Here is a 15850-nt window from a genome sequence, read left to right as displayed (position 1 = left end):
GACCTGTGGGTGCCGTGTGTGGTGCTCACAAAAAACAAAAATTCCCAGAATTTAGGGATGCCTTGAAGCTGCAGGGCCAGGGAGCTGGAGCTTTGTTCCCTACACCAGCAACTGCAAACACTTATTTTGGTTTTTCCTATCAGCACTACTTCATATTGACGAGCAAAGATGAGGACATCTCAAAGAGCTCTTTGAAAGAGGCTGAAGCATCTTTGCCAGAGGCCAGCAGTCAGGGGATGGTTTTGAGTTGTAGCAGGTCTGCATGGCATCTTAGCTGGAGGATGGGCTCTGAGCCCTTGGCACCTGCCTCCCCCTGCTCTTCACCTGCCCACCTGCCTCCTCTGGGCCTTTGGATGTCTCTCTCTGTCACAGCTGAAGGATGGGACATGCAATGCCAGAAGCAAAACAGCAAGACTTGCTGTGCAGGTGTGTCCTATTTGTCGCCTCTCCAGCACACTGCGTGCTGCCCTGTGGCAGTGATGAGAACGGGAGCAGAGTGGTCAGGAGGGCTCCTGGGATCCATCACTGCTGGATGCACAACGGGAGATGAGAGATGCATCCACTCCTCGGTCTCGCTTCAGTGGCAGTCAGGAAGGAGGGAGCACAGCCACTCAACTGCCAGCAGCAGTGCTGGGGTGGTGCAGGATCAGATCCTCCCCCCAAATATTGTTTAGGATTTGCAGCCCCTGGGGGGGGCATCAGCCTGAGCTGTTTATGTGCACCTTTGCTGGGAGCTCTTGCTCTCTGGGAAAAAAAGGAGTGAAAAGGAGTGAAAAGCCTTCATAGTGGTTTGGGCTTCAGGGAGCTTTGTCTCTCTGCACATACTTGTGCATGCATCAGGCCAGAAGGGAATATGGGGTACGTGGCTCTGAATTGCTAATAGGGGGTTGTCTAATAGGAAAAATGACTCTGGACCTGGAAGGTACAATTTATACTTTTGTCTTCTAGAAAATAGCATTGCCAGCAGGGAGGATGCTCATGGAGTTGCGCACTGACTCACGCTTCCTATTAGTTTGCAAAGTGCAATACACAAAAAGCTAAATTTTCTGCAAGGCCTGTGGAGCTAAATTGCCTCCACATGCTGAAAGAGAAGCAAGAGAGGAATTTGTCAGAGGTCTGAGCAGTTCTACGTGGGTGTTTTGGGCAACTAATAGGATCTGTGAGATACAAACGTGGATGCAAGAGTTTAATCAGGGCAATTGAGCATCTCATGCCTTGCATGAAATTGTTAGTTCATCACTGCTGCCCACTACACTGGTCTGTGGAGCTGCCCCCAGTAAATGCTGATTTTGAACGGTGTAGCACGAGGGAGAGGGCAGGCTGTGCTCCATGCAGCATTTTTGTTTTTCTCTGATTACTTCTAAGGTTGGCACCATTCTCACTGCAGTGACTTATGGCTTGGTTCAGAGCCCCGCACTTAGAGGCGATGTTTGAGATGTTGAATGGGGGGGGGGGAGGGGGAAGGAAGCCCTGCCAAGCTGCTGCCTGTTCCCTTCCTTGGCAAAAGGCTCCTGGCCCAGAGATGGTGCCCACGCACTCCTGGTGCATTCAGGCCATGCAGAGACCCCACAGCGATGTCACTCAGATGGAAGGAAAAAAGAGGGGGGGTATGACAACTGTAATCCAGTAACCATGAAAGGTGTAGGAGGAGAAGCAAATAAATGATGGTTATATGTATTTTATTAAATATAGAAAGTGAAAGGTCAGAATTTCCTGTGTGGCTGTGTTCATTGGCAGCAGCTGAGCTCACCTTCACAAGAGCTGCAAGCTGGGAGCTTGGTGACCCCCATGGCAGCTGCGGGACCTCACTCTTCTTGAAGGGAGTGGGGGGAAGTGGGGGTGGGCCCCTTCTGTTGGGCCCCTTCTAAAGGGAGAATTGAGGCCCAGTGAGATCCCATGTAAAAGTCTTTGACTGCAGGGCCTAGGATGGTTGCTCTGAGGTGGAGGTGTTGCTGGGAGATTGGAGCTCCTGATGGTGGTCCCTGCAGGACATGGGCGCTGTGGGATGGGCAACAAGTGGGGCTATGGGACCTGCCTACAGCCCTGGGCTGTTTGCTGGTTGTTCATGGTCCAATACAGGAAGCTGCTCTGTAGTTTCTGTCCTGAGTAGCATGCATGGAAGCATGAGAGGAATCTGAGTTGTGTTCTCCCTCAATGCTGACATGTAGAGTCAAAAGAAGCAAGAAAATCCTAAAAAGCATTGCGATCAGCTGCCACAGCCCTGGGGTGCCCTCTGAGGCTGAGCTTCTCCTGTTGGCTGTGCATCCCAGCAGTTTGTTGGGTAGGTGTGGGACTCTCGCTGCTCTTCTGCATATGCTTTCAGTCCCTGGGGAGCATGCTGCTGGCAGAAGAGCTTTCCTGGGAATGCAGCAAGGGATGAAGGGGATGGCGAGCAGCCCATGCATAGAGCACTGATTGAGGAAAACCACAGCTGGCAGCATGGAGACTGCTGGTGGAGCGTGCTCCTGTGGACAGTTGTGTTTGCTGGAATAGTGCTGTGATCGTGTTGGGCTACACGTGAATGATAGGGGGATCAGTGGGGAGGTCTTGTGTAGGTCACTATATGTGATCTCAATCTCTGTGTTCCCAGCAGTTGGGTGTCTCCTCTGGTGCTGATTGCAGTGGGGAGCGGCCAAAGGGGCGGAGAGAGACAGGCAACAGCGATGGAGCACAGCAGTGCTGAGCTTTCCATGTGTGTCTGTAGTTGTAGATGGTTCTGGAGGAAGGGAAGGATGGCAAGATAAAAATAAAGCTGCTGTCCTGTATTTAGCTATAAGCCACGTTGGGATTCTTTTTTTTTTTTTTTTTTTTTTTCTGGTAGTATTTGAAGACTATGCAATAAGCAATCTTGCTCATGAATTTTTTATTTTATACACTACTGCTTGGAAGAACAGTCTGTGTTGCTGTGGCACTTCTGTAGCTCAGAATCTCTGTGTTTGGGCAGAGGGGATGGATCTCTGTGCCGATGTGAGGAAATGAGTGCAGTGCAGATAGCACTTCTTCTTCTTGAGGTGTGGATGTGCAACATGTCTTACAGTCACTGTGTGAGAAAGCATCTTCATCCAACAGGTGCACGCAGCATTTGTCTTGCTGAGCCTTCATCTGAAGCCAGAATAAATAAATGTGCCAAATTTTAAAAATTCTGAATGATTTTCATATGTGAGACTCAGAAAGAATGCGTTCAAAATGTGCTGTGATTGTGGATGTGAGAAAAACTCGGATGCAAATACGGAGCAGAAATGATGCTTCTGGGGTTTGTGATATCACTGGGTCTTATTGAGTTTTCTTAGCACTAATAAAGGATATTGGCAAATATTTGCCTTGCTTTGTGCATTTGATGCAGGATCAGAGACCAAGAGAGATGGATTACTTGGGCTTAAAAAGCATGTGGTGAGGGTTAGAGAAACAATCAAACACAAGCATGATGTAATGACATAGAGATGACTGCACCCTCAGCTCTCGGTGGGTGCAGAGTAGCTGAGCCCTGCCTGCCCAGACCTCAGTCCATGTTGGCATCCTGAAGTGTCCACTTACTGCAGAGCTGCCCTGTCCACATGGCAGCTGTTGTGACCGTGCTGTGCAGCCCCATCTTTCTGCTTCTCCTCTGGGAAACAAAGCGACACGCTCCTTTAAACAGGCACTTAATGATCACAGGAGATTGCTGTCTGTGACAGTTCCCTTCAAATGCAACGATAATTGCCCTCAGTTGGAGTTGAGCACTTGGTTCCCCATTTTCAATTATGAGGTATAACAGGGGAGTGGATGATTTGTCTTATTTGTTATTTTTTCTCTCCCTGGAAGTTCTGTTTTTAAGGTGCTGTCCTACAGTAAATCTGGGCCTGGCCTGTGCTGTAGGAATTCTTTTGGCATATCTTATAGTTAAGCTCAAAGAGGGCAGACTTAATTGTGGCTTTGTGATTAGATTAATGTTAGATCCTCCTTTGCAATGTGAGCTGGAGATAGTTGGATAACTTCTGTGCTGAGATCGATTGAACCAGAGGGAGTCCTTGAGTTGGCAGCAACTTGGCCCGATTTCTCTGTAAGACCAAATTTTGGATCAATTTTTATCTTAGAATAACCTCTCTGAATCCTGAGGCCCTGCACAGATGTGTTAGTCAGCACTGAGCCTCGGCTGCAGTGTGCATATGGTAGCTAAAAGGGCTTGGAAAGCTCTCGGGGTATAGAATTGAGTGGCAAAAAAAACATCAGTGAAAATAATCTGAAGCATTGGGAAAGCTGTGCTGTCTTCTGGGGCTGTGTTCAGCAGAAATTTTGCATGCTGGTTGCTCTTCCAGAAACTCACCAACTGCAGCTCATCAGGGCACTGGAACCTGTTCAGCTGGGAATTTATGTACAGGGCTTCCAGTTGTTAAAGGGAGAAGAGAATCCAAGGAGCCTGTGATCACATCTCTGAGCCTGCAGCAAAAAGTTAACTGTCTGCTTGTCGCTCATTTAGTATAAAACTACTGGAAGCTTTTCCTTCTTTCTTCCTTCTGTGAGTAGCTTGTAGCGATAGGGAGGTGGGTCTTGGAGAAGCTTTGGGTGAGACCCTGGGAAGTGCCCCTGGCAGCAGTTGGAGCCTTTCAGCTATTTGTCTGCCTCACACTTCAAGCTTACAAGTGAGGAGCAAACAATCAGATTGCTGCAGAGGTACCACAATTTCTCTTTTAAGTTCCTCCTCCCTGTCCCACTTTCCACAAAGGGCATATGAAGTTGGAGTTACGCTCGTGGCACAGATTAATTTGAAATTGAAGCCAGGACCCAAAGGATCAGGACCAGTGATTTTTGCCTTGTGTGCCTGCATGCTGGCTTTACAGCACTACCTTGCTTTGTTGCCTTGTAAAATCAGCATAACTCTCATCAGCTTAATTAGCAGCTCTAGCTGACATGGGGAGTAGTATATTAGCTATGTTCTTGTTGACAAATGTGGTTTGGAGAGCAAAGACAAGCTCTCAGCAATTGATAGCTTGAGAGTCGGCTGAGTTCCATCTCCTTTCTGCGTGGCTGGCAGACTGTGTGTAGATGACCACACACGGCCCTCTTTGTTTGAACCATCATTTTGGATCTCTCCCAGACATTGTGATCCCCCGCACCTTCGATTAGAGGCATCAACAACCAAAGGACGGGTGATAAATCCGCCTGGCCGTGACGTTTGGTGGCTGGATGGGTAACTGACTCATCAGCATCCACGGTTTCTCATTTAATATGGGACTGTCCAGATGATTTAAGTGCCAGCAGCCTGGTGAGGAGGCAGTGCTTCTGCCTCCAGTAGTGTTGTGGAGCCATCTCCCTGCCTCTCCACCACCCGTACTTTTCTTTGTGGGGGGAGTGAAGAGGGAGGAGGGATGGGTCTGGCTTTGCTTGTCAGCTGTAGCTCTTCCCTACGAGCGGTTTTATTTCCTCCTGACGACTAGGGTTTTCCATTGGCTCCCCTTGCTCTTCGTTGTTTCTGTGCCGAGGAGCGAATGTCCTGTGTTCAGCGCTGCCCTGTGCAGCGAGCTGTGCCCTTCGCAGCGCTCCGCCCGCCCGCCTGAGGCCGGCAGAGCCCCGGGGCGCCCCGCGCCACCAATGCCCCCGGGAGGACCGCTCTGCCGGGGGGGCCCGGCCGCCTGCCCCGCAATGTAATTGCAGCAGCCGGGCCGCGAGCTGCTCTCGGCGCGGGGCCGCGGTTCGGGGCTGAGCGGGGCCGGCCCCGGAGGAGGTGCTGGGTCGGGGGCGGGCTGAGGGGGTGGGCAGGGCAGGGCACGGCACCCACCTCATTGCCGCTGCCCCCTTCTCTCTCGCAGGCTCTCGTCGCCCGGCGGCTGTGGCGGCGGGGACGGCGAGGGGAGCCGCAAGAGCGGGGTCATTCTGGACATTGCCTCCCTGAAGATGACGGAGCTGGAGTCCGAGGTGCTGCCCTTGCCGCCCCGATACCGCTTCCGTGACTTACTGCTGGGAGATCAGTCCTTCCAGAGCGACGACAGGTTGGGGGACAGCGCGAGGGGCACGGGAGTGGGATGAGAGGGAGAGCACGCACACAAACACGCACCGGGCGGGATGGGAAAGCACATACCTGGGGATAAAGGTAACCCGGGCTGGGGCCAAACGTACTCCAGGGGAGGGGGCACACAAAGCCCGGCCCTGGGGGTGCGCAGCTGTGCGGGGGGCGCGGAGCGGGCGGGGGGCGGCGGGAGTTCTCTGCAGTGCTGAACGCCTCGGGGCGCGGAGCTCTCCGCGGTGCTGACGGCCTGGGGCTGCACCGGGCCAACCAGGACTGCCACGTGCGGGCATGGTGTGTGCGGGGAGCCTGAGGGCGTGCTGGTGCTGTTGGGCATTGGGAGTTGTGGGTACAGCAGGCCGGCAGATGTGGGGGTTTGTGGGAGTACCATTAAGGGGTGGCGATGGTGGAAAAGAGAGTGCTTTCTAGGAGACGTGTGGGGTAGAGATGGTGAGGTGAGGGGCCGGTGAATTTCCCTGGTAAGCCATGGTCAGAATTTGACGTGAGTGCATACCTTTATTTCAGAAGTAGGGCTCAGCCAGCCTGTTCTCAGAAGATGTCTTTGCAGCACAGAATGCTGATGCTAGTTGAGTGATTAAAGATCTGCTGTGGTTGTGGCACAACTCTCCCTTTCCTTGGCTGGCAGGGATTTGTTATTAATTTGATGGAGCTAAAGCAAAGGAATGAATGTCTTGAGTAGCAAGTGAATTCTGTAAGGGGAGCAGTTCTACAAAGACAACAAGAGCAATTGTGCCTTCTAGTCCGTTTGTAACAAAAAACAAAACAAAACAAAAAAAAAAAAGGACCTACAGTACTTGTGGAGAGCCATAATATTGTCATCATTTTGTACCAATGCATGATGTAAACAAGAAGAGCTGCAACTCTCATTGAAAAAGAAAAAAACAAACCTTTCTATTGCTGCTGAGTTAGCTTTCGGTATGCACATTTGGTAAAACTGTCACAGTAGTTTCGTGCATCTGTGTTGAAAGGTGGTTTCTTCTTTTTGTGTGTGTACAAGTGTCAGACAAAATATGTGAATTTGGGTTTGAGGATGTGGGATTTACAAATATCTTAAATAAGAATTCTTGTCCTTAATGGCTGCATAAGAATTTATTTTCTTTTTTTCTCAAACATGAGTCTGTGATCCTCAGATTTTAAAAGGCTAGATTTCCTAATCAGGCATTTAAACATTGATATGGATTTCTGGCTTCAAATTAGAAGTTGAATGGAAATTTCTGCTGTAGAAAATATCTGGATTTCAGAATGGTTACAATGTGGTTAATTTGGATAAGTTTTAAATTCAGATATTTGATAGCTTTAGTATTTAGTAATTTAAATGGAACTGAAATGCAGAAGATTACAGTGGCAGATTGTGTTTTGTTTTTTCTGCATTTCATTGGTATAACCCATAATCTTCATTTTCATCTGTATTTGTGTGTTTCTGATTCACAGTCTCCTGATTTATTTTTATTTTATTTTTTTTTTTGTGTGGTGATACTTTGTGGTGCTTTGTTTTGGCAGTTTCATTAGCATTCCTTCTTAAGATATCTTTCTCTGGATTTATGGGCTGTTATTTTAGCTGTTCTAACTTCTCCCTGTGTTTAGAAAATATGGACAACTTCCCAACATATTTGGGAATGGAGATCTATGAGTGCACCTCTGCTGTTCATATGTAGTCTGCTTGGCCCTGCTGTGAGTGTGCCACTGCTGTGGGCTCTTGCCCATGTTACTGTGGGGCCTGTTTCAGACCAAGCCCTTAATGGCACTGGATGCTTACCGACGAGGCAAACTCCACAGTAGTTGTGACTAGTAAATTAGGCTGTTCCAAATGAACTGAATTAGCAGCTGATTTAGGCTAGCAGAAGAAAAGCAGATGGCTTTTTTTCCTATGCTGTGCTTATAAATACTAAGCAGCTTAGAGCTGTGCTTTGAAGTGCTCTGTTATAGTACTGAGAAGAATGTGGTAGCTCTCTGCTGAGGAAAAATTCCCTGCATGAGCAGAATGGGGAATTGTGAATGGTGAAATAGAACCCTTTGGACTTACAGATGCAAACTAAAGGAAAACACCCACAGCACTAAGTATCTCATTTCTTTATAAAAACAATGCTAAAATCATTGGTCTCTCAAATATCTGCTTTTGAAAAATAGCCCCTTGAATAGCAGCATGGTGATGAAAGGGATGAGGTTTCTGGGGTCAGCAGAAGGTTGAAAGGATAGGATGCTTCTGAGGAATTAGAACCACTTCTGTTAGAGATTTATTAATCCATTCTCATCAGAGAGGATGCTGAGAAGACACCAGTTCCAGCCTGAGGTAAAAGAATGAGATAATGCTGGAGCTTAAGCTGATGAGAGCTTGCTGGAATAAGTGGGTAATTAGAGATCTGTGGTGTGGCAGGAGGAGAGCTCACATCCAGATAACCCAGAGAACAGGAGAAACTGATCTGTGAATAGGCCGTGGAACACACAGCTCCTATTTTACTTCTGTATTTAGGTTGTGAGAGGTGAAGGTAGTCAATCTAACTAAGGTTGACTCCTTGGCAGGTAGAATGATGTGAAAATTAAAATAGTACTTAAAATGTTGTGTGTGGGATGTTAATAAATCAGCCAGGAAGCAAATACAAAAAGGCCGGCTGGAAGAAAAATGGGGGAGGAAAATGGATTTGTGCAACAGAGAGTGAAAAGCCTAATGACAAGCAAATCTAGAACTGACAAATGAAGTGTTCCTTCCAACATCTTCTTATTCATCTTTGGAACTCACTGCCTCGAGGCATCTGGAAGAGTTTGGGCTTAGCTGTATTTACGTGTAGTGCAGCTGTATTTAAATGCTGTGCTTGGCATTTTTGCTGGGCAGGTCATTTAAATTACAGGAACGGGATTAACTGTCATTCAGTTCTGAATCTCCAGAGGATACAAAATGCTGACTCGAGGCAGATATCTGATTAATGGGGGCTGCAAGGTGACTTCTGTGGGGACGTTTCTCTTTGGGAACCTAGAAGTTGTGTTGCTGTTGTAAGTCCTATTTGGCTTAGGAGTTTCTTTCCCTTGTTTTAGAAGGTTCCATCAATGTCAAAGACCAAGAGATCGGTTCTGTTACGGCATTATTGCATTTCTTATCTCACTGATGTTTGACTGTCATGGATGTATTTATGGTGTTGAGCCAGCATCAAAAAGAAGGTACAGCACTGGGGGAACAAATACTGCTTTCCCAGGCTATCCTGTCACATACCTGGCACATGACCCAGTTATGGGAATCCTTTGTGCTTTGGTTATTGAGTATAGGAGCATGGCCAAGGGATGTTAATGAAAAAAGAGGAGAAGCAGCTGAATGGTGCTCCCCATTGGTGCCATGAGTTTGGGCTGCTTCTGCAAGGATGGCTTCTGTTCTTAAAGTGAGACTGGGCTTTGTGATTAAAGGCAGCTGAAAAAGCACATCTGCCAAATTGATAAATATTATTTTATACTCCAAACTGTAACATCCCTTTGATCTTCACAGTCCTGACTGCGGCATTTTTTGATCTCCTGCGTTCTCTTTTCTTGGGCAGTGCTGACAACTGGGTTGGGATGTGCATAAAAAAAGCCCATAAATAAAATTAAACTGCATCTCAGAGCAGCACCATTAGGAACTTATTTGTTGCCTAATTTAAATGGTCTGAATACTTTCCAGAAATTCACCGTCACAAGCCACAGTCCTATTTACAGCAGCAAGAATTAATGGACATCACTTTGATTATGTTTTCTGAAGCTAATTATCAGCAAAGAATCATTTGATGGGTGACAATGCTTGGAGAAACTGCTCGTGTAGAAGAGCAACATGCATTGCATGACCAGGAAAAGAGAGGGTTTTAATAACTAGAGTGATGTTTCTGCTTACGAGTTAGACTGATGTTGGAAGTTGCTTTGTCTGTTAACTGACATCTGTTCTTTGTCTCTTAAATTTGTCACTAGATGGTGGCTGTAAATCACAGGTTAGATTATACTTAGCACAAGAAAACATTAGTGCTGACATATCAGACTTACAGGTTTTTCTCCTTGTAGTTTATTGCTGGTACACCCAAAGTGACATCCTCACCAGATGCATCATTACATTAATGAGAGTGCACACCATTCTCTGTCTTTCTTTCAGATTCCTTGAATATGTGTACAGCTGAATCTCCCCTTCCTCACCATTTGATTTAATGAGTAATTTCTCTCCTTTTATTTGTGTGACGCAGATGGTAATTGAAAAATCCCTGTTTGTACCCAGAAGTGAAAAACATTCATTTCTGTGGCGGTGAAGTAATTGTCAAAAAGTGACTGCAGTGTCAGTTCAGGCTATACCATCTCTATCTGGACCTGGATTTAGGAGATCTGGCTCTGATGCTCCTCTGTGCCAGAAAATTCCACTGGCTAGTGCTGCCCATTTCCCAACAGTTTCATCACGGCTTGGGAAAGAAGGCTGAGGGTGCTTGTTGTCTAATGCCCAACTTCATCAATATGTCTGTGTTAAGACCCAATTTTCCACCAGCTCTGTGTGCAGAGTCTCACAAGGGGTGACTCAGTCTCACTTGTGATACCCGAGCCTTGCTCCAAATTAAGTAATAAATAACACTGGGGAAGATGGTGACATCCAGACCAGAAACATATAAGTGACCGTGTGACCACTTGAGTTGAATTGCAGCTTCTCTGCTTTTACCACCCGACAGAGCAAAACCAAAACATTTGTTGATTGTATTAAGCTATTTTTCTGAGTCAAGACATCATTGGGAAGTTTGGGTCTGATGCTACCCAAGCAAATATCTGCTCCTGGAGGCCAAGCCAGCCTTGACCATAATGCTGCTCCCAGTCCAGCCCAATGCTCACTGCGCTGCATGGCTCTGGCTCCTGAGCAACTTCCAGCACTGCTCGGGAACGTGGGAAATGGCAAAGCTGGCATCAGGGTGAGGTGGGCAGGGGACAAACCCTGCTTTAGCTGTGTCAAAGTACACACCTTGGCTTTGCTGTCCCATCAAGACTGTGGATAAGACTGAGTCCAGTCCCCAGGCAGCATCCAACCCATTGGAGATGCTGCCTGAACTGTTGGGTTCTGGGCCAATTCCAGCAGGAAATAGCATCCAGGTCACCGGTCATCTGCAGGGCAGGACCTTGGGCAGCAAAAAGCCCTTGGAACAGGGCATGGCGTGCTTAAATCTGCCACCAATTTTTGTCTTGTGCTGGAAGTGTGGTCAAGGTGCGCAGTTTTCCTCCTGCTTGTAGGTTTTCTTTTAATGATGCACAGCATTCTTAATTGCATTTTGCTTTTTCAGTTCTTCTGAAAGGCTGTAGTGATGATTACTTACAGGGTGTCTTAATTAATGTGCTGTTTGGCATTTCTTAAAATTGAAGTTTCCTCATACTCATTGACGTGCTGTAGAATGTTCATCTGAAGGCAGGGATGGCTGGACACGAGCAGGAAAATCAGTAGAGTTATGAAAGTAATAGAGTGAGAGAAGAAATACACTTCTCTTATAATTAGATCAATTATTTTATAAGCAAAATGTCATTACTCTTTTCAGGGATATTGCTTTTGCTGCCAGCAATGGGCTCTTGCTGGCAATAAACACGAGCGCACAGAGCAGGCGGGTGGAAGGCGTCCCTGGGGTGATGCAGTACGTACAGCAGTGCCGAGGTGGGAAGGAAGAGCAACATTGATTTTCAGTTATTTAGCACAACTTAACGCTGCAGGCTCAGATTTCCATCCCTCCCTGATGTATTTTCTTGGTTTATTTACTTTCACTTTGGTTTCTGTTCAATTCATTGGGAGAATGGGCTTGAAAACAAAAGCGTCATGTTTTAAGTTACCTGGGAGTATCTCAGGTCTGTGTTGCACGAGGCAAGCATCAAGAATATGAGGCCATGTCCACAGATATGGGAAAGAAATGATGGTATTTGCCATCACAGCAAAGCCCTGTGTCTGCGGAGGTGAAGAGGAGGGCTGCTTTTGGTGTTGCTGAGGTGGGAGGTCAGGCTGAGCCCAGGGCTGTCACAGCTGCCGCAATGATGGTGTGATAAACAGCTTGGCAGCTGGAGCTGTAATCACAGAGAACGCTTTACATTTTTTTCTGCTTTAGTCACAGTTGCACCTCTGTTCCTGAGGGAAATAACTCATTGCCATTCTGAAGGTGGAGCTCGCTCCTTTCCCTCGGCACCCTCTGCTCAGTGACAGCATGCAGAGCCCCGGAGCTCAGGCTCTGCTGTCTTGGGGTTGTGATGCTCGACCCATGGCTCTCCCATAGACCCTTGTGTGGGCATGGTAAAATAGATCAGACATGGATCAATGGAGAAATTGGCTAGAAAATCCCTGTGTAAGGCAGAGCATCTCAGAGACTTCATTTTGGGTTAGGCTGTGCAGCACGTGGGTTTAGAGAGAAATAATTTGGTTTGAAGCATTTGTTTACTATTTTTAGCTCTGCTTATCAAAAGCAAAGTGAGCACATTGCCTGCTGAGACCCTGCAGCTAGCACAGATTTCCTTGCCATGCCGCATTTGCCTCTGCTCCATTGGCACCAGCTTGGTTCTGTAGCAAGCTTACTGGTATTAATTTGCAAAGAAAATGCTTCATGTTCACGAGCTGTGCTGGCAGCTCTGTTAACAGGTCATGCAGGCACTGTGCAAATGTTTGCCCTACGTGAAGGGTTGGCCATGCAGGTGCAGGGCAGCACCAGTCCAGGAGCCACGAAGGCTGGAAGTTTCTTCTCTGATTGCTCTATGACTTTGCTGGATTATTGCAATAACAGATCTTTTATTCTGCCTTCCATTATTTGAGACAATAAATAATTGGTAATGAAGGAGCTGGTGGTGATGGAGTTGAAATAAAGGGATTAAGTGCTGCTTTGGCAGGTAGGCTGTGGACCTGAGTGCTTTATCAGTAGATTAAATCAAAACAAAAACAAAAACAAAACAAAAAAAACCAACAAACAAACAACAACAAGAAAAATAACAGCACAATTCCCAGATCTCTCAGACTCAGAAAAATTGCCTCTTTGAGCAGGAAGGCTATGATACTGGATCAAGGAAGGCTTTGCACCAGCTGCGTTAACTTTCAGGCATGCTGAAGAGTTCTTTTCTGTTCTAAAGGCTCCCTCAGGACGGTGATGGTGCTCTCTGCCAGGACACCCACAGCTTCTGGAGGAGCTGCAGGAGCTCCCTGTGCTCACAGCGGGGCCACCACTGCACGCTCATTGCCTCTGCCTCCTCCGGGAGATGGACAGCCCGGTTTTCTTCAATCCCTTTCTCCAAAGGATGATCTGGGACTGCGGGTTTTACTGACTCTCAGATGGGACATAAAAGTGGTATTTTATGAATGGAGCATTCAGGATTGTGCCATCTTGCAGAGCAGTTGCTTGGTGTTTTTTTGCAAGCCCAGTATTTGGGGAACGCAAGTTTCTGCAGACAGGTTCTTTGCCGCATAGATATCTCCTGATGGTAAGCATGCTTTCACGTGTGTTTTTCTGTGCTGCTCCCGTTGAATTGACTCCCCCTGCGGACAGATCGAGCAGCCCCCCCTGGCCCCGCTCCGTTCCCTTCTCGCCGCTCACAGCGGCCGTGTGTCAGCGCGCCGGGAGTTGGGCCGGGTGCGCGCTTTGCTGCGGGACCGAAGGATTTCGAGGCAGCGCACAGACAGCTGCCGGAGCGCGGAGGGCGCGCACGGATGGGTTCTGCTGCTGCTCTCTTGTGGCAGAGCCCTCTGGAGGACGGCGCAAACGCGGCTCCCGTTGGACCCACCTCCCCAGGCCCCGCCGGCGCTGGAATTGCGTTGATCCCGCAGGACCTGTCGCCGTCGATTCTCCTCGATTCTCCCCATGGCTCTGTGCGCAGCGGGAGGAGCAGCGCTGCGTCCGCTGTCGGGAGCTGAGGGTGTTCTGAGCGTGGCGGTGTGAGAGACCGCCGTGCTGCGGGCAGGAGCGGCATCGCTGAGAAACGCGCCTTCCTGTCAGGGAGCAGAAAATACCGAGCACGGAATGCTTACGAGGAAGGCAGACCAGAAAGACGGGCGGCTTTCTGGTCCAGGCTCGTGGAGAGCGTTGTGTGACAGCAGCCGGCACACGTGCTATGTGCTGTGGCGTATGCATGTGCAAAAATCTTACACAGCAGATGCTAAATATATACGTATCTTTTTCAAAGCTAAAGTGCTTTCTGCATTGTCTAAAACTTTTCCCTTTGGAGAAGCTGTGGATGTGACTGCAATTGGGAGCAGAGAGAGCTGCGCAGATCTGAAGGAAGTCGTTCTCCCAGCACCCGTGTGCCGGTGTGAAGTGTGTCATTACAGCTGGGCTGATTGCTCCATATGGGAGCATTGCTTGAAAAGATTCAAATTCCATAAAATGGCTAGTCTTTGCCTATGAGAAGAGAGTTTAATTGAAGTGATTGCAACGCACGCTGGTGCGCTGGTTTAGCTTGATATTTATAATGCACAGTCACACTGTTTGTTCAAGGCAAGACGAAAGGGCTTTGGGAGTTGCTTGCATTTCTCAGTGAGGACTTACAGCTGGTCTCTGGGAAGGCATTCCTTCAGCAAAGCTATTTAGTCGCTGCTTTAAGCTTGGGCTGTGAAGACGAGTGTGCTTCATTGCAGTGTGATGCGGTTCCACCCACGCTGCTGACGGCAGAGGACTCCTCTGGCACTTCAGTTCCCAATTTGGGTGACTTTGGGCTGGTTTTCCCAGTCTGGCACAGGGACACATGCTGCCTGACGTGCTCACACGTATGTGCACGGCTGTGCTCGCCCACCAGCTGGCGTGCAGGGAGAGAAGGGTGAACTCTCCTGTCCCTTCTTGTCTCAAACTCATTGCTGCCCATATGTGCGCCTTCAGTTCCAGCTGGGTACATTGGCACCAGGAGGCATTCTCTTGAGGAAAAAGAATGTACAGTTCCTCTGGGCTGGTCCTCATGCTGCTGCTGTGAGCTGGAGGGCTCTGCTGTGGGAAGTAGTAACCTGCAGGGCACTTGGACCATGATATGGTGAGGGATGGGGCACAGAGAACCACGAGGTCCAGGAGCCCCCTGTAGAGCTGCACCTGGCAGCTGTTCCTCTTTGCCTGTCTCCAAAGTACTTTTACAGCTCAATATTTTCACTTGGCTTGGGCTGTTCTCACAGGGTCTGCCCAGTGCTGATGGGAAAGGTTTATTGCCAGCAGCCATTGTGCTAACACTGAGAAGGAAAACAACTTCTAGCCTAGTGCAATCTGTAAATATTTACTCTTTTTTTTCAGAGTACACCAAACACAGAGATACCCAATGCTGCAAAGACCCCCCTCCATTTCATTACTGCTGTATATAGGGAGCTCTGTGCAATTCCTGCTTCTCGCTGCCAACAGCTCACAAGGAACCTGTCTTCTCCTTTGAATACCTTGGTGCCGATTCCTGCTTTTGCCTGTGTGTGCAAATAGGGAGCCCCCGTGGTCAGAGCACATTGTGGCAGGGCATGGTGTGCACTATTGATTGGCAGCAGGATGTCCTTGGTGCAGTTAAAATAAGAAATGCATTTGGAGATCAGTGGTGTGGTGCAACCCTTGTTCCTGTCCTTCCCACACAGCCTGGTGAGGCAGAGAACTCCGTGGAGTTCATGGCTCATTTCTGCAGTGTGCTGTGAATCTGTCTGTACGTATGGGGAGTTGCCATTTTCCCTTTCTTATATAATGTATCATAAAATGAATTGTGGTAGAAGAGGGAAATGTCTGGCAAATGGTACATAGAACGATCCAGAGAGCCTGGGGGCAGAGGAGGCCCTTATTACCATGAGACACAGTTGGTGGAGCTGATGGAGTCCCAGGGTCTGAGTTTCTCCTTTGATGATCCATCTAAAAAAAAAAAAAGAAACAGCCCCCAAAAAAACTTCAAAGAAGATTTCCAGTT

The 15850-nt window shown here is 48.1% G+C and overlaps 1 protein-coding gene across 6 annotated transcripts in view; it reads left to right on the top strand.

The window, feature by feature from the left end:
• Positions 1 to 15850, top strand: part of KCNT1 (potassium sodium-activated channel subfamily T member 1) — a 56445-nt gene that overhangs the window by 5220 nt on the left and 35375 nt on the right. For all 6 annotated transcript variants that reach the window (XM_085239746.1, XM_085239740.1, XM_085239743.1 and 3 more), the window contains exon 2: positions 5787 to 5966. In XM_085239746.1, coding sequence (XP_085095872.1) covers positions 5787 to 5966 — 180 coding nt within the window. The remainder of the gene's footprint in view (positions 1 to 5786; positions 5967 to 15850) is intronic.

This window comes from Meleagris gallopavo, chromosome 19 (genome assembly GCF_905368555.1).
Source record: "Meleagris gallopavo chromosome 19, MGAL_WU_HG_1.1, whole genome shotgun sequence".
NCBI classification, from domain to species: Eukaryota; Metazoa; Chordata; class Aves; order Galliformes; family Phasianidae; genus Meleagris; species Meleagris gallopavo.
The sequence above is the reverse complement of the archived record's forward strand: the minus strand, read 5'-3'. Positions and strand labels throughout refer to the sequence as shown.